Source organism: Bos indicus, chromosome 28, assembly GCF_029378745.1.
Source record: "Bos indicus isolate NIAB-ARS_2022 breed Sahiwal x Tharparkar chromosome 28, NIAB-ARS_B.indTharparkar_mat_pri_1.0, whole genome shotgun sequence".
Taxonomy (NCBI): domain Eukaryota; kingdom Metazoa; phylum Chordata; class Mammalia; order Artiodactyla; family Bovidae; genus Bos; species Bos indicus.
In genome coordinates this window covers 22,399,992-22,426,684 of record NC_091787.1, presented here as the reverse complement: position 1 = coordinate 22,426,684, position 26,693 = coordinate 22,399,992, and the positions used below count along the sequence as shown (strand labels likewise).

General features: G+C 37.0%; 1 protein-coding gene across 8 annotated transcripts in view; it reads left to right on the top strand.

The window, feature by feature from the left end:
* The window catches only part of CTNNA3 (catenin alpha 3), a 1,976,430-nt gene that overhangs the window by 1,886,203 nt on the left and 63,534 nt on the right, over nt 1-26,693 (top strand). For all 8 annotated transcript variants that reach the window (XM_070781776.1, XM_070781778.1, XM_070781775.1 and 5 more), the window contains 2 exons: nt 5,393-5,498; nt 22,180-22,314. In XM_070781776.1, coding sequence (XP_070637877.1) covers nt 5,393-5,498; nt 22,180-22,314 — 241 coding nt within the window. The remainder of the gene's footprint in view (nt 1-5,392; nt 5,499-22,179; nt 22,315-26,693) is intronic.

Below are 26,693 nucleotides of genomic sequence, written 5' to 3'. Positions count from 1 at the left end.
TTCTCTTAGTGAAATAATATTATGGACAAGGCTGTACAGAGTTACATTGTCAGCAAGGAACTGAAGTCAGTTTATACTGTCTGTCAATTGCTGTAATTCTCAAAATAAAAAGGATACATTTTAATAAAATATCCTTTGTAAAGGCATTAGAAAAATAAAAAGTAAAATTGGCTGAGCACCTAATGAGTGCCCCATATTGTGTAAAATATGTAATTTTATGCATCCTGACTGTGTGGCAAGTAACACTATCATTACTCTAACAAAGAGATAATAAGCTCAGACCAACAAAGTATTTACCTAAATCTTCATATCTAATAAGTATTAGGATGAAGACAAAATGTATTTCCCAAGTCTATATTCATTTCACTCTACTTTATTGCGGCACTAAATTTGAGTGTTAGAATGAAATAACCGTGTCTAAACTAAGTCTAAATAACTATGTCTAAAGCTGAGATTCTCAGGTAAGAAAATGATTTATAATATAGCAATCTATTTGTTATAAATAAAGTCAGCATTCAGTCTCTTGTCTAGTATGGCATTTATAATAATTGAGGTTTGAATTTAGTGATTAGAATCCAGGGAGAAAGAGAGAGGGTACTAAGATTGGAAATAAAAGTTGTAATATCTCAAGAAAGAAATCTCAAGACTGTAGGCTACTGGTGCTATTTCAACAATTTGACAAAACTCAAAAAGCCTATGTTATGTAGTTCATTTTTATTTAATTGGTACTGGGACACAGATTTGGTTTGTGTTCCTTGAGGTTGCTGTGTAGGAGCAAATCACTGTTGGGGAGCCACCTTGCCACTTGCTCTCTGTTTCAATCTTGGTAACTCACACCAATGTCTAAGGAGACCTTTTAAAATATTTTAGCGTGATCTTAGTATATTTCATTGGAAATAGTGTAGACTGGTCATTACAAAAGATCCTATGGCCAGAATGCATGAGTTCAGATCCTGTCTCCAATACCTATTAGCTGTGCAACTTGATAAAAAATATATTTAATGTCTCCATTCCTCAAATGTCTCATCTGTAAGATAAGGATAATTATAAACTTATAGAATTATTATAAAAATTAGTCTTTGTATGGGATAGTACTTGTGTGTATGTTCAGTTGCTCCGTCGTGCCCAACTCTGTGACCCTTTGGACTGCAGTCTGCCCGACTCCTCTGTCCATTAGATTTTCCTGGGAAGAATATTCGATTGCCATTTCCTCCTTGAGGGGTTATTCTCAACCCAGGGATCAAGCCATATCCTAAATCTCCAGTGGATTCTTTACTGCTGAGCCACAGGCTTCCCTTGGGATAGTACCTTCAGCTGAGTTCAGTTCAGTCCCTCAGTCGTGTCCAACTCTGTGTGACCCCATGGATTGCAGCATGCTAGGCTTCGCAGTCCATCACCAACTGCTGGAGCTTGTTCAAACTCATGTGCATTGAGTCAGTGATGCCATCAAACCATCTCATCCTCTGTTGTCCCCTTCTCCTCCTGCCTTCAATCTTTCCCAGCATCGGGGTCTTTTCCAATGAGTCCAGATGCCATGATCATAGTTTTTTGAATGTTGAGTTTTAAGCCAGCTTTTTCACTCTCCTCTGATAGTACCTAGCACATAAAAAATAGTAAGTGTATTAACTACTATTATGGATCATAATATATAGTATATCATCATATATCATTGTTTCCATCTCTTAAGTTAACCACAATGTCATGAATTTTATTTTATATAAAGATAGAGGAAAAAAGAATTAAAGGGGAAGTTGTCAGCCTTCATAGAGGAAATGATACTATGTTAGCAAAAATTTGTTATTGCTATTCACTCTCTAAGCAGTGTCTGACTGTGACCCCATGGACTGCAGAATGCCAGGCTCATCTGACTTCCAGATATTGCTCAAACTCAAGTCTATTGAGTCAGTGATGTCATCCAACCATCTCATCCTCTGTCGCCACCTTCTCCTACTGCTCTCAACCTTTTCCAGCATCAGAATCTTTTCCAATGAGTCAGGTCTTCACATCAGGTGGCCAAAGTATTGGAGCTTCAGAGATTTAGGGGCTACAAAGTGCAAAAGATATAATTAACCATTTTGTTTTATTTTTAATCAGTAGCAGAAAATGCAAGTCATTTCAAAGACATTCTGTCCCTAAAAAAGATAAAATAAGTCCTCAAAATTTCTATGATATGGTTCTGTAATTAAACTAGATTTCTAGTTAATTGAACTGTTACTGATGAGCTGTATCATCTTCTTGTTTCTCATACTCGTCAAGATAAAGAAAGGGGGAGGGGGATGGATGTCAAAACCTGAGAGAGGACAAGGAGAGGAGTGAGACTCAAGGTTGGGGCCAAATCTAAAATGGCTGAGAGGTTTGTGTTGCACCAATAAATCAAGTTTCAAAATGTATCCCTTTCACTTGCATTAATAAAATTGTCAGTGGCCTCAACATCACTGGATTATTGCAGCCTTTCTCATTATACCTTCTAACATATAATTTAATGATTAACTGGCAAACTGTCTGCTCCAGAGCTTGATCTGCCCTCCTTTTTGAAGAGATAGATTATTATTGTAACCACTATTTATGAAAGATTTCTGGCCTCTGGTTTCCTTAAAATATCTCCAAAGCCTACCCCCTCCTCCTCTGGGTATCTTTCTTTGTACGATCCAAACTCAATGATTTAAGACATAATTTGCTGACAGGAGATCCTGAGAACCCATTATGAAAATGAAGGCAGAAAACAACCTTTGAATGTATTTTCCAATTTAAAAAGCCTTCATTACATAGCACATTTCAGGCTGAGAATGTTAAAAATTTATCATAGTTTCAGTAATTGCTACTTCCTCTGGAACTTGGCATAATGTGGAATCATTTGTAAAATGTATATTTTGTTTGGCAATCAGTAGAAAGCTTGCCAGGCGATACATTTAATTAGAAGCATGAGGAAGAGAATAATTGTAGTCATAATATATTATTGTTACTTTTAAGTTCTACATGTGTTTAAGATAGTAGTCTCATAACAAGGTGTGTATTTAAAGTTTGAGGTAATTTCCTTTTCATCAGCCTAGGGTTTTATATGGGGAAATATATTATTTTGAGGGGAAGTGTATATTAGCTACATCCCTTAGAATGCTTTGTCCATTGCTTAAGCTAAGTGAGCATTAGCTGCTCTTCTTAGAAACAACCTTTTTCCATTGTTTAAGACCTTGAAAATTGATGCACTGCCTTTCGGGAACTTGGCTTTATGTAAGTTTAACTTTCTATGGAGATGCATAGGCATAATGAAATGCAGTGCCTTTCTTGAACATAACCGTGTACATAACATCTAATCCTGACTGATGTATAAAGTGAATTTGATAAGAGCAATGCAAAAAAATTGTAATAATGAATGGTGATTTTTTAAGAAAAAATTCAAAGCAGCCTGTGTTGGCAGATTCAAAGAGGAGAAATATGATGATAACCATGTACTGAGGCCAGGTTTTCATCATCTTAACCGTGATGTTACATTTTTACAGGAAAACTTGCTTATAATGAATTTGAGAGGCAGTATGAAAAATGTGCAGTGAAAGGGTCTTTTGGAAATACCAGTTACTATTGATTTGATGTTCAGGTTTTCTGGTGTACAATACTCTGATCATTTTCCTTTGCATGAATCCCTCTATCTTGTATTAGTATAGAATGGTCTCTTAAGTGAACAGGGATTTTTCTCTAACAACACATTTTATTAGGTTTAGCATCAGGGCATCTACCCTCAAGATAGGTCCAAGATGTAAATAAAATATTGGACAAATAGTTTTTACTCTGCTTCTTTTCAACTCCATTGTATTCTGGACTCTCAGAATCTTCCTTTCCTCATCTTGACCAGCTTATTCCTTCTTCCCATCTTCCTCACTCTTCTTGTTCCCAGGAAAGCATCAAAACAATTGCATTAGTGAGTGATTTCTTCAGGGTCCTATTTTCTGCTAGGAACAAGGAGCATAAACCACACAATTGGAAATGCCAGTATGTTGGCATTCAGTAGATGATTAGAAATTGGAAATAAGAGGAATAGTTTTAGGTGGATGGAACAGTGATGTTCATTCAGGTCGGTGATTCATTTATTTTTGAGGGATGAAAAGACAGAAAAATATCTTCCTATTCCATTCCAACTATTTAAGAAGTGCACTTCTTCTTAACTATGTTGCACATCCCTAAATAAGCCCAACTTTTATTGCATGGCATTAGAAAACAAAACTATCTTAAAATAACAACGACAAAAATAAAAGCTTATTAAAATGCTTACTTCATTTAAAGCTATTTTCTGAGCACTTTGTAGAAATTAGCTCGTGTGGTCCCTAGAATTACTCCATGTGGTGGGTGCTCCTATTATGTATCACCAAGGAAACTAAGATATGAAGTGGATATTTATCTTGCTTGACTCACAAACAGTAAGCAGCCTGTTGTGGGGAAAAAGTCCAAGGTAATGTGACTCCACTTTGCTGACAAAGGTCCGTATAGTCAAAGCTATGGTCTTTCCAGTACTCATATACAGATGTAAGAATTGGACCAATTGAAGGCCAAGCACCAAAGAAGTGATGCTTTCGAATTGTGATGCTGGAGAAGACTCTTGAGAGTCCCTTGAACAGCAAGGAGATCAAACCAGTCAGTTGTAAATCAACCCTGAATATTCATTGGAAGAACTGATGCTGAACTTCCAATACTTTGGCCACCTGATGCAAAGAGCTGACTCACTGGAAAAGACTCTGATGCTGAGAAAGATTGAAGGCAAAAGAAGAGTGTGTCAGAGAATGAGATGTTTAGACAGTATCAGTGACTCAATAAACATGAATTTGAGCAAACTCTGGGAGGCAGTGAAGCACAGGTAAGCCTGGTGTGCTGTAGTCCATGGGGTCACAAAGAGTTGAACACAATTTAATGACTGAACAACAACAGTAACTATGATTTTACTTTGAACTAATTGTGGAGGAGAGTAAATTTGATAAAGAGCACTTAACCTAAAGACCATAAAAAAAGGACTAAAAAGAGGAGGATTAAAAACATACCTGCTAATCAAAATGTACTGTTAAACATATACATTGTTCAAAATCTCATGTTTCCAACTAGAATGAGGAAAATATCTTTACCTTATGAGATTTGCATCCACCAAAAGTATCTTTAGGCTGAGGTTTGTTGTAAGAAGGTCATGGGACTGAAGATCAAATAGAGCCCATCTTCTTGGAAGAATATCCTGAGTCTTAACACAATAGGTCTTCAATTAAAAAAAAAAAAAAATCATACTGGAATCTAATCATAGGCTGTTTAAAACTGAAATATGGAAAGCCAATGGGTTATACTTCGAGGTGCAAATCTGGGTGTGTATTTGTGTCTTAGCATGAACCACAGCAACAAACATGCATTCTTTTACTTTAAGGGGCAAAGGACCACTGAAGCATACAACTGATGTGATCTATGCAGCTAAAATGATATCAGAATCAGGATCAAGGATGGATGCCCTTGCTCGGCAGATTGCCAACCAGGTGAGTTCTCTATAAATGAATGTAATGGAAGTCCATGCTAATTGCTTTCTGTCATTTGATATTGATTAGAACAAAGTTGAATTTTTACTCTGTTAGACTGTTTTTTCCTAAACTATTATTGAATTATTTTTTGTTTAATTAAGACACAACTAATGGAAAATTTATTGAGACAATTATTTATTGAGGCTCTATTATTATTATTACTATTATCATTATCATCATTATTATTATTTATGGCCTGATTAGTCAAACATTTTTTGAGCTTTAAACATATTCAAATTATTCTAAATTATCAACTTCTGAGTTTTAAATATACTCAAATTATTTTAGTTGGCTGTAATACCCAATGTTAGTATTTTTTTCCTTAATACCTTAGATTTCTTATTTTTGCTCTTTAAAAATCAGTACTTTTCAAAATTATCTTAGGTTTTCTGTGTTAGCAATGTGCTCTGATATTCTCCATAAAACTACAAGACAAATTGTAATTAGTAAAATAATGAAGTGAATATATAAAATGTAGGAAGTGTATAATCCTTACAAGTGCTCCCAATGCTTTGTTTTCTTTAGCTTTCTCATGCCTCTCTTCCAGTTTTCTAAGATGCAGCTACATCATTAGAGTTATCTTTTGCTTAGGTACCTTTTGCTTAACTTTAATTGAAAAATCTGTCAGTTTCTTTAGTTAATGTATTCAGATATTCAGTTAATATTTCAGACAGAGATATAATATTCCTTGGTAGGTTTTATATTATTCAACCCCATAATACATGTTTGGGGGCTTCCCTGGTAATTCAGCTGGTAAAGAATCCTCCTGCAATGCAAGAGACCCTGGTTCAATCCCTGGGTCAGGAAGATCCCCTGGAGAAGGGTAGGCTACCCACTCCAATGTTTTGGGCTTCCCTGGTGGCTCAGATGGTAAAGAATGCAGCTGCATTGTGGAAGAGCTGGGTTTGATCTCTGGGTTGGGATGATCTCCTGGAGGAGGGCATGGCAACCCACTCCAGTATTCTTGCTTGGAGAATTCCCATGGATGGAGAAGCCTGGTGGGCTACAGTTCATAGGGTCAAAAAGAGTCAGACACAACTGAGTGACTAAGCACAGCACAATACATATTTATGCCCCTTTGATGAAAAAAGCACTTTTCTTTTTCACTCTGAAACTATTTCGTATTTTTCTTGCATATATACTGTAAGAGAAAGTTTATCGGGCTGCTTCTTATTATTTAATCTTTTTATCCTCCTTTTCTTGGAACTTGAATGTTCTCTTCTTAGATATTATATCTGGGGATATAAAGGAGGAAAAATAAAGAAAAATAATAACAGACAAATATTTTAAAGCATTCATGAAGAGATATATTCATATATGTAGTATATATCTTTTTCAGTATCTTGCTACTTTAAGCATTGTGAGCATTTTATTAACCCTTTTAATATTCAGCCTTTACAGTTAAAAACAAACTCTATTGTAACATAATTCAAGATCCATTGTGAATAAGTGACTGAAGCCCAGATCTGCCCATGGTTTCTATATTTTAGAATCATTGCATTCACTTTTATGAGATAAAGTATTAATAGTAGCAGAATAAATGAAGCCATAATATATTAAACAGATTTATTTGTTCTCATAACTTTTTAAAACCAGTGTGCTTCTGTTTATTTTAGAATGCACAGTTTTCAAAGTTCAAATAATTGTGTCGCTTTGAAGTTGTTCCTTTTTTCTTAAGCAGTCTTTTTAATTGGATTAGGTCACCTTGTAGATATTACTGTATTAAATTATGTAGCTGTATAAAATTATAGCTGTATTAAATTATGCTATTGTTTTTTAGCATTATTCAAATTACATGGAAGAAAGCAAAAGTATTTTCTCACTTCCATATAACTTTGACATTTTAAAAGAAGCTTAAAGAAGGAGTCACTGACTAATGAAGAATTATAGATGACTCTCTCTCTGGCCTCTTCCATTTCATATAATAAAGTAGTTTCATATGATATAATTTTGTTCAAAATAAATAGGGTTGTGAAGAAACAGAATTGAAAGAAAGGAAACTGACTCATTATAGTGATTATCTGGGAAGGTTATGATTATGCTTCAGATATTGTATGATAGAATAACAAAAATTTAGACAAAAATAATTATTGAAATTGTTTTTGGAATAAAAGTTAATAATATAAATCAGCAAGGTAATTTTTACATTGTCAATGGTATTATGAAAAAAATCTTCCAGAACATGGTGTGTGTGCTCAGTTGCTTAGTCGTGCCTGACTCTTTGTGACTCCATGGACTACAGCACACCAGGCTCCTCTGTCCATGGAATTCCCCAGGGAAGGGTACTGAAGTAGGTTGCCAGTCCCTTCTCCAGGGGATCTCCCCGGCCCAGGAACTGAACCTTGGTCTCCTGCATTGCACGCAGATTCTTTGCCAATTGAGCCACCAGGAAAGCCAGAACATTGCTTTTAATTTTGAACAATCTAAGAGCTCAAAAAATTTTAACAATTTTATGATACTTTACAGTCTGCATTTTGCTAGAGTGTCAGAAGGTCAAACATTCATTAATTTCTAATTCCATCCAACATGGACTGGTTGGGCCAATTTCATTTCATTCTATTAAGTTTCAAAGTTCATATGTAGAATAGAATAAAATCAGATTGATGGAGGCTTATATTCAGCCTTTCTGGATTTTTTTTTTTAAACCTTTCTTCCCTGCGTTATTCCCTTAAACATAAATGTATTGTGTTTATTGTTGTTGTTCAATCACTAAGTCATCTCAGGCTCTACAATCACATGGACTGTAGCATGCCAAGCTTCCTTGTCCTTCACTATCTCCCAGATATTGCTCAAACTCATGTCCATTGAGTCAGTGATGCCATCCAATCATTTCATCTTCTGTCGCCCCCTTCTCCTGCACTCAATCTTTTCTAGCATCAGAGACTTTTAAAAAGAAGTCTGATATGGAGTCTAGTACCTTCACAATAGTGTGAGAACTTCCCTGGTATTATTGTTCTCTAATTTGTCATTCGCCCACCCCACAATACCCCCATAATAGTTCTTGTGTATTACCATATGCAACTTACTACTTTGGCATTGCCATTAGGTAACTACAAAAATGTTATTGATATTTCTCCCAGCAATCTTAATTCCAGCTTGTGCTTCTTCCAGCCCAGCATTTCTCATGATGTACTCTGCATATAAGTTAAATAAGCAGGGTGACAATATACAGCCTTGACGTACTCCTTTTCCTATTTGGAACCAGTCTGTTGTTCCATGTCCAGTTCTAACTGTTGTTTCCTGACCTGCATACAAATTTCTCAAGAGGCAGGTCAGGTGGTCTGGTATTCCCATTTCTTTCAGAATTTTCCATAGTTTATTGTGATCCACACAGTCAAAGGCTTTGGCATAGTCAATAAAGCAGAAATAGCAGAATATCGATAACCTCAGATATGCAGATGACACCACCCTTATGGCAGAAAGTGAAGAGGAACTCAAAAGCCTCTTGATGAAAGTGAAAGAGGAGAGTGAAAAAGTTGGCTTAAAGCTCAACATTCAGAAAACAAAAATCATGGCATCTGGTCGCATCACTTCATGGGAAATAGATGGGGAAACAGTGGAAACAGTGTCAGCTTTATTTTTGGGGGCTCCAAAATCACTGCAGATGGTAACTGCAGCCATGAAATTAAAAGACGCTTACTCCTTGGAAGGAAAGTTATGACCAACCTAGATAGCATATTCAAAAGCAGAGACATTACTTTGCCAACAAAGGTCCATCTAGTCAAGGCTATGGTTTTTCCAGTGGTCACATATGGATGTGAGAGTTGGACTGTGAAAAAAGCTGAGCACCGAAGAATTGATGCTTTTGAACTGTGGTGTTGGAGAATACTCTTGAAGGTCCCTTGGACTACAAGGGGATCCAACCAGTCCATTATAAAGATCAGCCCTGGGTGTTCTTTGCAATGAATGATGCTAAAGCTGAAACTCCAATACTTTGGCCACCTCATGAGAAGAGTTGACTCATTGGAAAAGACTCTGATGCTGGGAGGGATTGGGGGCAGGAGGAAAAGAGGACCACAGAGGATGAGATGGCTGGATGGCATCACCGACTCGATGGATATGAGTTTGCATGAACTCTGGGAGTTGGTGATGGACACGGAGGCCTGGCGTGCTGCAGTTCATGGGGTTGCAAAGAGTTGGACACAACTGAGCAACGGAATTGCACTGAACTGAACTAGGAAGAGATGAATGAAAATCTGTTTTAGCATATAGAAGCTTCATATAGACTTACTTGTCCCAATCACCCAACTTTTCTTGGGATTTATCAGTTCAGTTCAGTTGCTTAGTCATGTCCAACTCTTTGTGACCCCATGGACGGCAGCACGCCAGGCCTCCCTAATTGTGTTGAGATGCTATGGTAGATTGCATATGCCATCTAAGACCATGTTGTTTAAGTCTTACAGAACTCTGGTACAAATCCTATCTCCATTAGCCAGATTATTCCTGAGGGTCAGAATGATGTTACTTATCACAATTATTAAACATTTTCCTCATGAATAAAGAGGATGACAAATTGAAGAAGTAGTCTTCTTAGAAATCTAGGATTCCAAACTATTGGTGCATACCTTTTTCTATTCTTTGACTCTTCACTCTAATTCATCATTTAGCATAAATTCTAAATTAGATGAACTGGGTAATGCCTCACAAGGTAGGAATAATACATTGAAAGATCTCAGTTAGAAAAGCAACCTATCACAAACAGAAAAGTGATGAATAGGAAACACAATAAAAATGAACATCTGCTAAAGTGTTTTGCACAGGAGGAGGATAAAATTGGACTTTGTAACTCCTGAATATTGTGCCTGAAACCTAATACTCCTTCAATGTAAATTTTCCAATGCAAAAGTATCCAGATTATTGACTGGGTACTCCCACCTAATCGTAACTAGACACAATTAAAATGAATTTTCATTGTTAAATATATAGAAAACCAATGCTAATTTAAGAAAGTGACATTGAAAAAAACAAAATGAAGAATTTCAAGGCAAATTATACCTGATACACTCACCTATGAACAAAACAACCTGCAAGTATAATTTATGTTAATATTTTGACAAATATTGTTGGTGATTAGCCTTATTTGAATTGTTTCCTACTGATATTCTGAGAGTTAAAATATGTAATAAAACTACACTAAAAAGAAGCTTCTGAAACATTCATTATGTCATTCTTTTTTTTTTTAATGAAATTTATTTCAAATATTTACTTTATCACACAATACCACAAAAGATAGGACATTAGATGAAAATAAAAGGATATATCCCTGGATTAGAAAAAGATAAAATGATTAATTTTATTACTATTAATGATTTTGAGCAATAAAAATACATTGTTCCAGGTGCACTGGAAGACACAAAACAAAAAGTTAAATTATATCTGTGATATGTTTATAGTCTATAGTCTAGTCAGCAGTAAAAGCAAAATGGACAAAATCTTCAGATGGCAGTCCAGAGTTCTATTGGATGCTATGGGCTACAGGTACTACTGCTCAAGCGTGGAAATTAGAGTGAGTGGAGTAACAGAGGCCAAACTTTGAACATGTCTGCACTTTGGATAGGCAATGAAAGCATGAGACTGCTATGGCAGAATTTAAACTATTGTCTGTAATTTCAAAAAGCATTTTAAATATGTCTTAAATAAAGTTTATACTCTATTATGGGCAAAAAAAAAAAAGCTAAACTTATGGCATTAAGGTCTTTATTCATTTTGCTAATTCATCCTTAAAATTCAAACTGAAAGGTAATAAATATTCTTCAATTTTCCTCTTGCTACTAAATGATATATCCTGCGTTGGTACAAAACATCTTAATTAGAAGAGAGAAAGCCAGTTTAATGTGACAAAACCTCTTAAACTGACATGTCATCTGCTTGTCTGTAGCGAGTGTCCTCATAGTTATAAAACTTAATTTAAACAAAAAATCCATGCATTGAAACACAAACCAGATGTCCTAGTTAACATCTCCTAACTTAATAAACTGGGAAATAGTAACCAAAGTGTATGATGACATTCTACCACTCAGTTTGCCTGAAAATCTCTAGCAGTATTCCAAGTATTTTTATGAAAAAAAAAAAATTTTTTTTAACTAAAGGATAAGAATATTCTACATATCTAAGTCCCAAACTTTTGCAATTAGTTTTATGTAAATATATAAAATCTGGGGAAAACATAATTTGATTTTAATAATGGAGGTTGGGCAAATAGTAAAACAACAGGTTCTTAAAGTAGAGATGATACATTCTTCTGATTCTGCTTCTAGGCTGCTAAAACTGACTCAGAAAGACTTTGCAAATGTCAATAGAAAAGAAGACTTTTAACAAATTTTTTAGTATGGAATTTTAAAAAATACTTTAGTTATAAAATTGACTACCATCTTTAGGTATAACCAAGATTCTCATCAATTCTGGGAATGAAGGGTAAATCAGAGTCAAGTAGCTTTTAATTTCAAAAGTTCAAATTTTCTACTCATTTGCGTCATTATTTCCTTAACAGAATTACTCTGCTAGCATGGTATGAAAGTCTCTCAAGAGAGACTGTAGATTTTTCTTAAGCTTGGGTGATTGCGACATTGATTATCAGTTAAGAATCTAACTATTAATTGTCAAGTTTGGTTTTATCAGAAGTTATATGAGTGAGTGAATGAGAGTCGCTCAGTCGTGTCCAACTCTTTGCAACACCATGGACTGTAGCCTGGCCAGGGTCCTATTTCCATGGAATTCTCCAGTCAAGAATATTGGAATGGGTTGTCATTTCCTTCTCCAGGGCAGAAGTTATATAGTGTTTGTCTTTAAGGAACAAATTCACAATAATCCTATTTATAATATACAGGTAAAAGTGTCAGTTTTAGAAACCAATTTACAAACCAGAGTGGCAATTTACTATTCACTGTATATGATAAAACTGGCAGGAAGACAAATATTGTTTGGAGACATTACAAGTAGGGAGTGAGGCCAGATCATGTGAGTTTGTATACCAACTTCATCACTTATTAATTGGGCAAGTAACTTAGCTTCTCTATGACTCACTTAACTCCTTTGGTAAGTGGAGATAATGAAGTTGTGTGAGAGCTAATATAGATAAAGAACCTGGAATAATATGTGACAAATAAAACACTGTATGTATCAAAGGTTATTATTGAATCCATCCATAAGAACAAAGAATAGATAAGAGCCTTTATTACTCAGGATAGACAAAACAATGTTTTGAATGAATTTCATATAGAAGAGATCATTGTGTAGTGAATGAAACAGAAAACTCAATTCAGTTTTTTACACAAATCATATACTCTGTCTTGCAAATGACAATATGACAATAATTAGATCTAAGTGAAATGGCACTGGGAATACTATGTTATAGGTGTAAAGGACTTAGCACAGCACCTGTGCCATTCACACAAATGAAACACCTAATAAAGATCAACTTCCTGTCATGGTAAAAAAAAATAAATAAATTGTCTTGCCTTTCATTGTTATAAGTAATTCTAGATAGTTAATCTTTGAATATAATAAAAATCTAAGTAATCTTTACTTCAAAATAGACATAGTGTTACCATAAAACTTCTTTTTCCTTGGAACCATGTAAACCACAGTAATCTGTGATTTGAAGAAAAAAAAAAAAATCACTCCAAATTCTCTTAAGTTCTGTGACTGAAAATAAAATAGATTTGAAAGCAAGTAGATATGGATTCAAATACTGGTTCTATCATAAACTCCTCCATCCTGGGAAAATTATGTTTTCTAAAATTATTATGATTTTCTCATTTCTCATGTGGAAATTGGGGAAAGTGAAAGGAAAGTGTTAGTTGCTCAGTCCTGTCCGACTCTTTTCAACCCCATGGACTGTAGTCCAGCAGGCTCCTCTGTCCATGGAACTCTCCAGACATGAATACTGGAGTGGGTAGCCATTCCCTTCTCCAGGGGATCTTCCACACCCAGGGACTGAACTCGGGTCTGCTGTATTATAGGCAGATCCATGACCGTCTGAGTCACCAGGGAGGAAATCCCTTCCTTTTCTTCCTCCCCTATTACGTTTCTCTCCCTCTCTCTGCCCTTCTCCTTTACATTTGTCTCCTCTTTCTTTTTACTTAGTTTCAATTTAATCCTCCTGATGAGAATTGTGGGATTATCCGTTCAGTTCAGTTCAGTCATTCGATCATGTCCGACTCTTTGCGACTCCACGGAATGCAGCACACCAGGCCTCCCTGTCCATCACCAACTCCCAGAGTTTACTCAAACTCATGTCCATTGAGTCGGTGAAGTGAAGTGAAGTGAAGTCGTTCAGTCGTATCCAACTCTTTGCAACCCCATGGGCTGTAGCCTACCAGGCTCCTCGGTCCATGGGATTTTCCAGGCAAGGGTGCTGGAGTGGGTTGCCATTTCCTTCTCCAGGGGATTTCCTGACCTGGCTCTCCCTCATTGTAGGCAGACGCTTTACCATCTGAGCTATAGGTACTATGATTATTGAGTTGGTGATGCTATCCAAATATCTCATCCTCTGTCATCCCCTTCTCCTCCCACCTTCAATCTTTCCCAGCATCAGGGTCTTTTCAAATGAGTCAGTACTTCTTATCAAGTGACCAGAGTTTTAAAGTTTCAGTTTCATCCTTCCAATGAATATTCAGGACTGATTTCCTTTAGTATTAACTGGTTTGATCTCCTTGCAGTCCAAGGGACTCGCAAGAGTCTTCTCCAATATCACAGTTCAAGAGCATCAATTCTTTGGTGCTCAGCTTTCTTTATAGTTCAACTCTCAAATCCATACATGATACTGGGAAAACCATAACTTTGACTAGATGGACTTTGGTTGGCAAAGTAATGTCTCTGCTTTTTAATAAAATGTCTAGGTTAGTCATTGCTTTTCTCCCAAGGAGCAAGAGTCTTTTAATTTCATGGCTGCAGTCACCATCCCCAATGATTTTGGAACAACCTCCAAAAAAGTCTGTCACTATTTCCACTGTTTCCCCATCTATCAGCCATGAAGTAATGGGACCAGATGCCATGATCTTAATTTTCTAAATGTTGAGTTTTAAGCCAACTTTTTCACTCTCCTCTTTTACTTTCATCAAGGGGCTCTTTAGTTCCTCTTCACTTTCTGCCATAAGGGTGGTGTCATCTGGATATGTGAGGTTATTGATATTTCTCCCAGAAGTCTTCATTCCAGCTTGTGCTTCCTCCAGCCCAGCGTTTCTCAAGAAATACTCTGCATACAAGTTAAATAAACAGGGTGACAATATGTCACCTGTCATGAGAGCCTTGACAAAGGAGCCTTGACAAACTCCTTTCACTATTTGGAACCAGTCTGTTGTTGCATGTCCAGTTCTAACTGCTGCTTCTTGACCTGCATGCAGATTTCTCAGGACACAGGTCAGGTTGTCTGGTATTCCCATCTCTTTCAGAATTTTCCACAGTTTATTGTGATCCAAACAGTCAGGGGCTTTGGCATAGTCAATAAAGCAGACATAGATGTTTTTCCGAAACTCTCTCACTTTTTGGATGATCCAACAGATGTTGGCAATTTGATCTCTGGTTCCTCTGCCTTTTCTAAAACCAGCTTGAACATCAGGAAATTCATGTTTCATTTACTGTTGAAGTCTGGCTTGGAGAATTTTGAGCATTTCTTTGCTAGCCTGTGAGATGAGTGCAATTGTGCAGTAGTTTGAGTATTCTTTGGCATTTCTTTTCTTTGGGATTGGAATGAAAACTGACCTTTTCCAGTCCTGTGGCCACTGCTGAGTTTTCCAAATTTGTTGGCATATTGAGTGCAACACATTCACAGCATCATTTTTTGGGTTTGAAACAGCTCAGCCTGAATTCTATCACTTCCACTAGCTCTGTTCGTAGTGATGCTTCCTAAGGCCCACTTGACTTTGCATTCCAGGATGTCTGGCTCTAGGTGACTAATAACAGTATCGTGATTATCTGTGTTGTGAAGATCTTTTTTGTATAGTTCTTCTGTGTATTCTTGCCACCTCTTCTTAGTATTTTCTGCTTCTGTTAGGTCCATACCGTTTCTGTCCTTTATTGTGCCCATCTTTGCATGAAAAGTTCCCTTAGTATCTCTAATGTCCTTGAAGAGATCTCTAGTCTTTCCCATTCTATTGTTTTCCTCTATTTCTTTGTATTGGTCACTGAGGAAGGCTTTCATATCTCTCCTTGCTATTCTTTGGAACTTTGCATTCAAATGGGTATATCTTTCCTTTTCTCCTTTGCCTTTCACTTCTCTTCTTTTCACGCTATTTTTAAGGCCTATTTAGACAAGCACTTTGCCTTTTTGCATTTTTTGTATTACTTAGCTAACAAAGGTTCATCTAGCCAAGGCTAGAGAGTTGGACTATAAAGAATGTTGAATACCGAAGAATTGATGCTTTTGAACTGTGGTTTGGAGAAGACTCTTAGGTCCCTTGGACCACAAGGAGATCCAACCAGTCCATCCTAAAGGAAATCAGTCCTGGATATTCATTGGAAGGACTGATGTTGAAGCTGATATTCCAATACTTTGGCCACCTAATGTGAAGTACTGACTCGTTTGAAAAGACGCTGATGCTGGGAAAGATTGAAGGTAGGAGGAGGAGGGGACAACAGAGGATGAGACGGTTGGATGGTATCACCAACAATGGACATGAGTTTGAGTAAATTCTATTAGTGATGGACAGGGAGGCCTGGCTTGCTGCTGTCCATGGAATCGCAAAGATCTGGACATGACTGAACTGAACTGAACTCTTCATCTTTGGCTCCAAAGAACATAGTCAGTCTGACTTCGGTATTGACCATCTGGTGATGTCCATGTGTAGAATTTTCACTTGTGTTATTGGAAGATGGTGCTTGCTATGATCAGTGCCTTCTCTTGGCAAAACTCTGTTAGCCTTTACCCTGCTTCATTATGTACACCAGGGCCAAATTTGCCCATTACTCCATGTATTTTTTGACTTCCTACTTTGCATTCCAGTGCCCTATAATGAAAAGGACATCTTTTTTGGGTGTTAGTTCTAGAAGGTCTTGTAGGTCTTCATAGAACCATTCAACTTCAGCTTCTTCAACATTATTGTCAGGGCATAGACTTGAATTACTTTGATACTGAATGGTTTACCTTAGAAACAAACAGAGACCATTCTCTTGTTTTTGAGATTGCATCCAAGTACTGTATTTCAAACTCTTGTTGACTATGATGGCTACTCCATTTCTTCTAAAGGATCCTTGCCTATAGTAGTAGATATAATGGTCATCTGAGTTAAATTCACCCAATCCAGTCCATTTTAGTTTGCTGATTCCTAAAATGTTCATGTTCACTCTTGCCATCACCTGTTTGACCACTTCCAGTTTGCCTTGATTCATGTACCTAACATTCCAGATTCCTGGAGTAACAGACAAATTTGGCCTTGGAATACAGAATGAAGCAGGGCAAAGACTAATAGAGTTTTGCCAAGTAAATGCACTGGTCATAACAAACACCCTCTTCCGACAACACAAGAGAAGGCTCTATATATGGACATCACCAGATGGTCAACACCAAAATCAGATTGATTATATTCTTTGCAGCCAAAGATGGAGAAGCTCTGTACAGTCAGCAAAAACAAGACCAGGAGCTGACAGTGGCTCAGACCATGAACATCTTATTGCCAAATTCAGACTTAAATTGAAGAAAGTAGGGAAAACCACTAGATCATTCAGGTATGACCTAAATCAAATCCCTTATGATTATACAGTGGAAGTGAGAAATAGATTCAAGGGCCTAGATCTGATAGAAAGAGTGCCTGATGAACTATGGAATGAGGTTCATGTCATTGTACATGAAACAGGGATCAAGACCATTCCCATAGAAAAGAAATGCTAAAAAGCAAAATGGCTGTCTGGGGAGGCCTTACAAATAGCTGTGAAAAGAAGAGAAGTGAAAAGCAAAGGAGAAAAGGAAAGGTATAAATATCTGAATGCAGAGTTCCAAAGAATAGCAAGAAGAGATAAGAAAGCCTTCTTTAGCGATCAATGCAAAGAAATAGAGGAAAACAACAGAATGGGAAAGACTAGGGATCTCTTCAAGAAAATCAGAGATACCAAAGGAACATTTCATGCAAAGATGAGCTCGATAAAGGACAGAAATGGTATGGACCTAACAGAAGCAGACGATATTAAGAAGAGATGGCAAGAATACACAGAAGAACTGTACAAAAAAGATCTTCATGACCCAGATAATCACGATGGTGTGATCACTCACCTAGAGCCAGACATCCTGGAATGTGAAGTCAAGTGGGCCTTAGAAAGCATCACCACAATCAAAGCTAGTGGAGGTGATGGAATTCCAGTTGAGCTATTCCAAAGCCAGAAAGATGATGCTATGAAAGTGCTGCACTCAATATGCCAGCATTTTTGGAAAACTCAGCAGTGGTCACAGGACTGGAAAAGGTCAGTTTTCATTCCAATCCCAAAGAAAGGCAATGCCAAAGAATGCTCAAACTACCGCACAATTGCACTCATCTCACATGCTGGTAAAGTAATGCCCAAAATTCTCCAAGCCAGGCTTCAGCAATATGTGAACCGTGAACTTCCTGATGTTCAAGCTGGTTTTAGAAAAGGCAGAGGAACCAGAGATCAAATTGCCAACATCTACTGGATCATGGAAAAAGCAAGAGAGTTCCAGAAAACATCTATTTCTGCTTTATTGACTACACCAAAGCCTTTGCCTGTGTGGATCACAATAAACTGTGGAAAATTCTGAAAGAGATGGGAATACCAGACCACCTGACCTGCCTCTTGAGAAATTTGTATGCAGGTCAGGAAGCAACAGTTAGAACTGGACATGGAATGACGGACTGGTTCCAAATAGGAAAAGGAATACGTCAAGGCTGTATATTGTCACCCTGTTTATTTAACTTATATGCAGAGTACATCATGAGAAACGCTGGACTGGAAGAAACACAAGCTGGAATCAAGATTGCCGGGAGAAACATCAATAACCTCAGATATGCAGATGACACCACCCTTATGGCAGAAAGTGCAGAGGAACGCAAAAGCCTCTTGATGAAAGTGAAAGGGGAGAGTGAAAAAGTTGGCTTAAAGCTCAACATTCAGGAAATGAAGGTCATGGCATCCGGTCCCACCATTTCATGGGAAATAGATGGGGAAACAGTGGAAACTGTGTCAGACTTTATTTTTCTGGGCTCCCAAATCACTACAGATGGTGACTGCAGCCATGAAATTAAAAGACGCTTACTCCTTGGAAGGAAAGTTATGACCAGCCTAGATAGGATATTCAAAAGCAGAGACATTACTTTGCCAACAAAGATTCGTCTAGCCAAGGCTATGGTTTTTCCTGTGGTCATGTATGGATGTGAGATTTGAACTGTGAAGAAGGCTGAGCGCTGAAGAATTGATGCTTTTGAACTGTGGTGTTGGAGAAGACTCTTGAGAGTCCCTTGGACTGCAAGGAGATCCAACCAGTCCATTCTGAAGGAGATCAGTCCTGGGATTTCTTTGGAAGGAATGATGCTAAAGCTGAAACTCCAGTACTTTGGCCACCTCATGTGAAGAGTTGACTCATTGGAAAAGACTCTGATGTTGGGAGGGATTGGGGGCAGGAGGAGAAGGGGATGACAGAGGATGAGATGGCTGGATGGCATTACTGACTCGGTGGATATTAGTCTGAGTGAACTCCGGGAGTTGGTGATGGATAGGGAGTCCTGGGGTGCTGTGATTCATGGGGTCGCAAAGAGTCGGACATGACTTAGCAACTGATCTGATCTGATCTGATGCAATATTGCTCTTTACAGCATCGGACTTTACTTCCATCACTGGTCATATCCACAGCTGGGTGTTGTTTTTGCTTTGACTCCATCTCTTAATTATTTCTGTAACTATTTCTCCACTCTTTTCCAGTAGCATATTTTCACCTGGGAAATTCATCTTTCAGTGTCCTATCTTTTTGCCTTTTCATACTGTTCATGGGATTCTCAAGGCAATAATACTGAAATGGTTTGCCATTCCCTTCTCCAGTGGACCATATTTTGTCAGAATTCTCCACCATGACCTGTCTGTCTTGGGTGGCCCTACATGGCATGGCTCATAGTTTCACTGAGTTAGGCAAGGTGTGGTCTATGTGATCAGATTGGTTGGTTTTCTGTAATTGTTCTTTTCAGTTTGTCTGGTCTCTGATGGAGAAGGATAGGAGGCTTATGGAGGCTTCCTGATGGGAGAGTCTGACTAAGGGTGAAGTGGGTCTTATTCTGATGGGCAGGGCCATGCTCAGTAAATCTTTAATCCAATTTTCTGTTGAAGGGCAGGGCTGTGTTCCCTCCCTGTTATTTGACCTGAGGCCAGACTACAGTGGAGATAATGAAGAGAATGGTGACCCCTTTCAAAAGGTCCCATGCATGCACTGCTACACCTATGGTGTATGTGGCCCTACATCCAACCACTGCTGACCCCACCTCTGCCGGAGACTCCTGGACACCCAGGGGCAAGTCTGGGTCAGACTCTTGTGGGGTCACTGCTCCTTTCTCCTGGGTCCTGGTGAGCACAAGGTTCTGTTTGTTTACTTGCTCCTTTTTTGAGTGTGAAGTTGCTTCAGTCTTGCTCCTGACTCTTTGCCCCCCTATGGACTGTAGCCTGCCAGGCTCCTCTGTCAATGGGATTCTCCAGGCAAGGGTACTGGAGTGGGTAGCCATTTCCTTCTCCAGAGGGTCTTCCTGATACAGGGATTGAACCCCTGTCTCTTGTGGTTCCTGCATCGCAGGCAGATTCTTTACTGCCGAGCCACCCAGAAGCCCTTAGAACTTGAGAAACACCCTTAATTCAAGTTTTCTCTATCATCTTATCTGATTGTCTCTCTGACTGGGTACCATGTACACATAAATTCACTCATCTGTCCATTCCTTTCTAAATATTGATAGTATTTCTACAGTAGAATTTATAACTTTGCTATCTTTGTTGAATAACTTTTACTTAAAGGGCATATGTTCTCATCTTGTCAACATATTTTGGAGCTATGTAGACTAGTCTATTTAGCAAATATAAAAGAGAATAAAATTCTCAGAAATGTTTCATTAAGACTCTAGCTTATGAATTACTATGCAAAAGCAGAAATGCTGTCCTGTCTTTCATTTTACTTTTCAGTTTTTATTTTTGGTTATTAGATTTAAAACTATTTCAGTAATAACATTTTATTGTTATAGAAGTAATATGTTTTAAGGGCTTCCCTGGTGGCTCAATCAGTAAAGAATCTGCCTGCAGTGCAGGAGACCTGAGTTCGATCCCTAGTTTGGGAAAATCCCCTGGAGAAAGGAATAGCAACACACTCCAGTATTCTTTCCTGGAGAATTCCATGGACAGAGGAGGCTACAGTCTATGGGGTCACAAAGAGTTTCACATGACTGAGTGACTAGCATCAATATATTTTAAGACTATAAATATTAAGATATGTAAAATATGAAAAAAGTGAAAAATACTGGTATCATTTTTATTTACCATTTTCACATTCACATATTTATTTTACACTTTGTTTTAAACACAAATATAAAAACAGTTTTTAAACAGTTTGATTAATACATCATGTGAAATTTTAAATACTGAACTTTTTCACTTTCCAAAAATATTTTCCTTTGAAAATATTATTTTTGAGACTATATAATATCACACTATATAGCTATGTATCCTAATTTAATCTTTTCACTATTATAGGGCATTTAGTTCCAAATTTTGCTATTTAAGTAATGCTGTAGTGAATATCTTTGCATATAAATTACTGTTTGTATTTCCATATCCTTATGAATATGTATTATATTTAAAGTGAAATTAAGTTATTGGGGATTTTAAAAAATCTGTTCTAATTGTATAGGAGAAAGAACACAAAGATTAAATACTGACCACAGATATTTATCGTGTTGTGATTAAGCTCTGCTCCAGGAAATTCCTTACAGAAGATAAAATAATGTAGGAGACTGTTTTGGGTAAAGTAATACATCTCTAAAACATGTATGCTGCCTGATCCTTGTCTCCAAGTAGATCCATAGCTGTTAGCTACTACAGAAATTATTTCTTTGGTCTAAGACCATTAGAACATTCAATTCTGAAAGTAACAGGACATAATATATGTCCTGTTACAGATGTGTTTTAATGCCCATATAAATATTAATTACACAGGACAGACAATGCAGAGCTATGAGTCCCAAGGAGTATTCTGATAGCAACTTTAGAAGAAAGGAATCATTGCATTTTAAATACTTCTTTAGATTTACCTAAAAATGAACTGTAAAAGCTTCTAACATTACGATAAATTAAAGGCAGTTATTTTTATGTACCATTTCATGTCTATTTCTTCTATCTATGCTGAAGTAGAGGAGGGCATGGCAACCCACTGTAGCATTCTTGCTTGGAGAATTCTATGGACAGAGGAGCCTGCAGGCTACAGTCCATGGGGTCACAAAGAGTCGGACACGAGTGAAGTGACTTAGAATGCTGAAGTAATTAAGGTTGGAACATGAATAAACTCTGCTAATGGGGAAAGCATATCAAAATCTACATGGGTTTGGTCTAAGTAATGGGACTCAATGAAAATAAAGTTGGGGCCTTAAAGGTACTTGTAGTCTCAGTGTTTACTCGCTTTGCATTAATTCCTTGTTTTGATATTTTCACTTAATCTCTCATACATATTTAGTGCCCGGATCCATCTTGCAAACAGGACTTGTTGGCCTACCTGGAACAGATTAAGTTCTACTCTCACCAGCTGAAGATCTGCAGTCAAGTTAAAGCTGAGATTCAGAACCTGGGGGGAGAGCTTATCATGTCAGCGGTGAGTGCTGTGCCACACTTACACATCACATGTGGAAGATGCTTGAAACAGCAGCTACAACCCACCTTACCCCACCAATTCTTATAGGGTCATGTAGGTTAGAAGAAATTCAACGAGTATATATAAAACTTCATGAAACTGGAATAGTAAGAAATCATGTCAGATTTCTTAAAGAAATGTTAAGTCAGTACAGCTTCTCTTTATTTACTTCAAAGATTTTAGAATGAATCAGGTTCTGGAAGCCACTTGAGTAAGGATTGAATGTTAATTTAGAGCATGGTATCTAGATTTCAGAAAGTATACAGATGCAACTCTGAATTGAATCCTTTAATTTTTATAAAAAAATAAGTGCCTGTGGAATTGCAGACCCATGAAATAATTGCTTTCTCACTGTTAAGTAATATTCATTTCCCATCATTCATTTTTTTTCTATTTTATTTTATTTTATTTTTAATTTTATTTTATTTTTAAACTTTACATAATTGTATTAGTTTTGCCAAATATCAAAATGAATCTGCCACAGGTATACATGTGTTCCCCATCCTGAACCCTCCTCCCTCCTCCTCCCCATACCATCCCTCTGGGTCATCCCAGTGCACTAGCCCCAAGCATCCAGTATCGTGCATTGAACCTGGACTGGCAACTTTTTTATATCATAGAAATTCAGGTCTTGAAACTGTTATCTCCACATGTAATTGTGACACCGGAGTATGGTAGAACATGAATAGATTTAGAGAAACTTTCATAGATTACTTGGTGAACCTGAGTTTCAAACTGCTCTAAAATGACCATGGTCGAAATAATGTCTACCTTTTCTACTCATCTTTTAATAACAGTAGATCATTTTTTTTTGAGTGAGGATGGTAATAAAATAACATTTTATAACTATATTCGATTCAGTTATCAGTGACTTTGAGAAGGACATGGACCAAGATTATAAATTTAAGTTAAAGCAAAACATCATAAACCTTCTAGGAAATTAAATTCATGAGGACAGATTTTTAAAAATTATAACAGCATAAATATAAATATGTACATCTAGGAGCTCTCTAGCCTGACTTTGGACTTTCCCCCAATGAGCTAACATTTTGTTTTTAAATGTTTATTTATTTGGCTGCACCGGGTCCTAGTTGCAGCAGGTGGGATCTTTAGGTGTGGCATACGAACTCTTAGCTGCGGCACGTGGGGTCTAGTTCCTTGACCAGGTATCAAACCCAATAGGAGTGTGGAGTCTTAGCCATTGGACCACCAGGTAAGTTCCTAAACTAACAACAACAACAACAAAGAACATAGCTGCGAAAACAAAAGCAAAGGTAATTCTCTGGTGGTCCAGCAGTGAGGGCTTTGTGCTTTCAGTGCCCAAGGCCCAGGTTCAATACCTGATCAAGGAACTAAAATGGTGCAAGTACAATGCCCCACTTGAAACAAAGTTCATTAGGTTTATATTAGTGAATACCAGAACTGCAGTTTACCTTCAAATGTCTATGCAGCCTCTGTTCATGTGGACATGCTTAAATCTTTGATAAACTGAAGACCAAAAATCACAAGTGAATATATTTGGAAATTATGTCTAAGGAATTATTAGAGATAAAAATTTAATTTCCTTGACATTCAAATTTTGCAAGAACGGTAACACCAACCAACATAGCCTGTGTTATATTGGTACTTTGTCACTCTTCAAAGGAAAATGCATTTTAAGTAGTCACTGTCTGCAGGCTTAGTTGCTTCAGTCATATCTGACTCTTTGCGACCCCATGGACTATAGTCCCCCAGGTTCCTCTGTCCATGGGATTCTCCAGTTAAGAATACTTGAGTGGGTTGTTGCCATTTCTCACTGTCTGTCAACACAGAAATGTGTGTTTATGAATACATGCATGACTATATATATGTATGTATACAAACAGTGCGTGTATACGTATACACATAAAAATGTATTTTTATTTTGGATTACTAGGCACTCAGTCTTCATTTTCTCACTTAATATTATAGTACTTAAAATGTGTAAAAAGTATATTTTAGACCCAAGCCTGTCTTCTGTTTACTTTTCTCAATTTCATACGCTCACCATTATTCACAAGGTCTAAATACATATGAAATTTATTTTCCAATTATATATGTATTTCTTCATGTTGTCTAAAGCTAAGATTTCAAAAATGCTGACAGAAGTTCAGCTTATACATTATGTTAAAATGTATTACCATTAATTGTTCCTCCAAATATAATTTCCTCCAGATGTACAAATTGAGTTGGTATCCTTCCTGTTTGGTGATTCAAATTCATGAACTTTGTATATTTTACAGATAGATTAAGCATGAGTCATTTAGAATCATGATTTGAAACTTAAAAGCTGAGTCATTATATAAAATGAGGAATAGCATTGCAAATGCAATTCTATTTTGTCTTCATTGCACCCAAAATTTTCCGTTAGAAAAAGTAAATCTGAAGAAAGGGAGCATGTCATGCACCTTTTTACATGTTTTACTGCCATCTGCTTGCAGGTCGATTCTGGAAAGCTTTTAAAATTCCTTTAATTTGTGTATGCCAAAGCCCAATTGCTTTATTTTCTCAGTGACCCTGAGTTCTCATCTTGTCTTCTTTCTTCTTTAAATTGAGCAGTCCTAATCTAAGTCATTGTTTTTCTTTGAGGTCTTTTTTTTTTTTTTTTTTTTGAGGTCTTTTGAAAGGAAATAAGCATGACTCTAAGGCAGGGAAACCCATTAAAAATTACAGAAATTTGGTATTCAAATCTATACCCTTCAAAGTTTGCATTCCAAAATCAGATTTATGAAACATTACTTTTAACAAATATATTTGGTTAAAAAGTGTATTACTGGAGTATATAGAATATATTTCTGGAATGAATGCACAGTGTATTCTGGATCTGGAGTATTAGTCTAGGATAAAAAAAGTAAGTTAATAACATAAAGAATTGGAAATCATTCTCATAATAGTCTATTTAATTAAATTTGTTTTCTAATGATTCTTATGTGTATTTCAAGCATTTATCCTGAAGTTGTGCACTTCATTTCTAAGGACACCAAAGTGTAGTTTGTCCAAAACCCCAGCAATGAATTGAGCATCTTCTCAGTACCAGGCATCTGAGAACATCGCGAGATGCAAAGATGAATATATCATGCCTCCTTCAAGATGATGAAACATGTGCAAAATTAAAGTACATAGTGAAAGTAGCTCAGTCGTGTCCGACTCTTTGCGACCCCAAGGACTATAGTCCATGTAATTCTCTAAGCCAGAATACTTGAGTAGGCAGCCTTTCCCTTCTCCAGGGGCTCTTGACAACCCAGGGATTGAACCCAGGTCTCCCGTATTGTAAGCAGACTCTTTACCAGCTGAGCCACAAGGGAAGCCCAAGAATACTGCAGTCGGAGTAGCCTATCACTTTTCCAGTGGATCTTCCGACCCAGGAATTGAACTGGGGTCTCCAGCATTGCAGGCAGATTCTTTACCGACTGAGCTATCAGGGAATATAAGATACATCTAAATATACAAAGGTGTAACACACCATATGATGGTTAAATACACACAAGCACATGGTAAGAGGTGAAGGAATATTTAATTACACTGATGTGATGAGTGAAAAAGAGACAGCTCCAAAAAGTGGTTCAACTCTAATTTGATCCTTCATTAGTAAAAAGCAAAAGAAACAGGCGAAAAATAAATCAACTGTATATTTATGAGGAAAGGAGAGGACAAGGATTTGAGGTAGATAGAACAGCTGAAGTATAAAGATACAAATAGGGAAAGATGAGGTTTTATGTGGAAATAGCAAACAATCTAAACTGATTAGAAACAATTGTACTTGGTATTGTTGGCATATGTTATGAGGGATGGGAAATAGAAGAGGAGCTTTAAAAGAAACTGAGGCTGTTTCAGGATTACTAATAGCATTTTAACTATATTGTGTAGGCAACTGAGAGTAATTGAAAAAGTTGAAGTTTGAGATGGATATAAACAAATACATGTAATTATTTGAAGCTACCTTTTCAAAAAATAATCCCTAACCTTTTATTTTCTATTAAAGTATAGCTGATTTACAATATTATATTCATTTCAGGTATATAACATAGTGGTTCAATGTTCTTGTAGATTATACTCTAAAGTTTTTATAGAGTAATAGTTACATTTCCATGTGCTGCAAAATAATCCTTGCATTTTTTCAACTGAAGCATAGGTGATTTATAATTTTGTACTAATTTACACCATACAAAAGTGTAAATTACTCATTGGAAAAGACTCTGATGCTGGGAGGGATTGGGGGCAGGAGGAGAAGGGGATGACAGAGGATGAGATGGCTGGATGGCATCACTGACTTGATGGACATGAGTCTGAGTGAACTCCGGGAGTTGGTGATGGACAGGGAG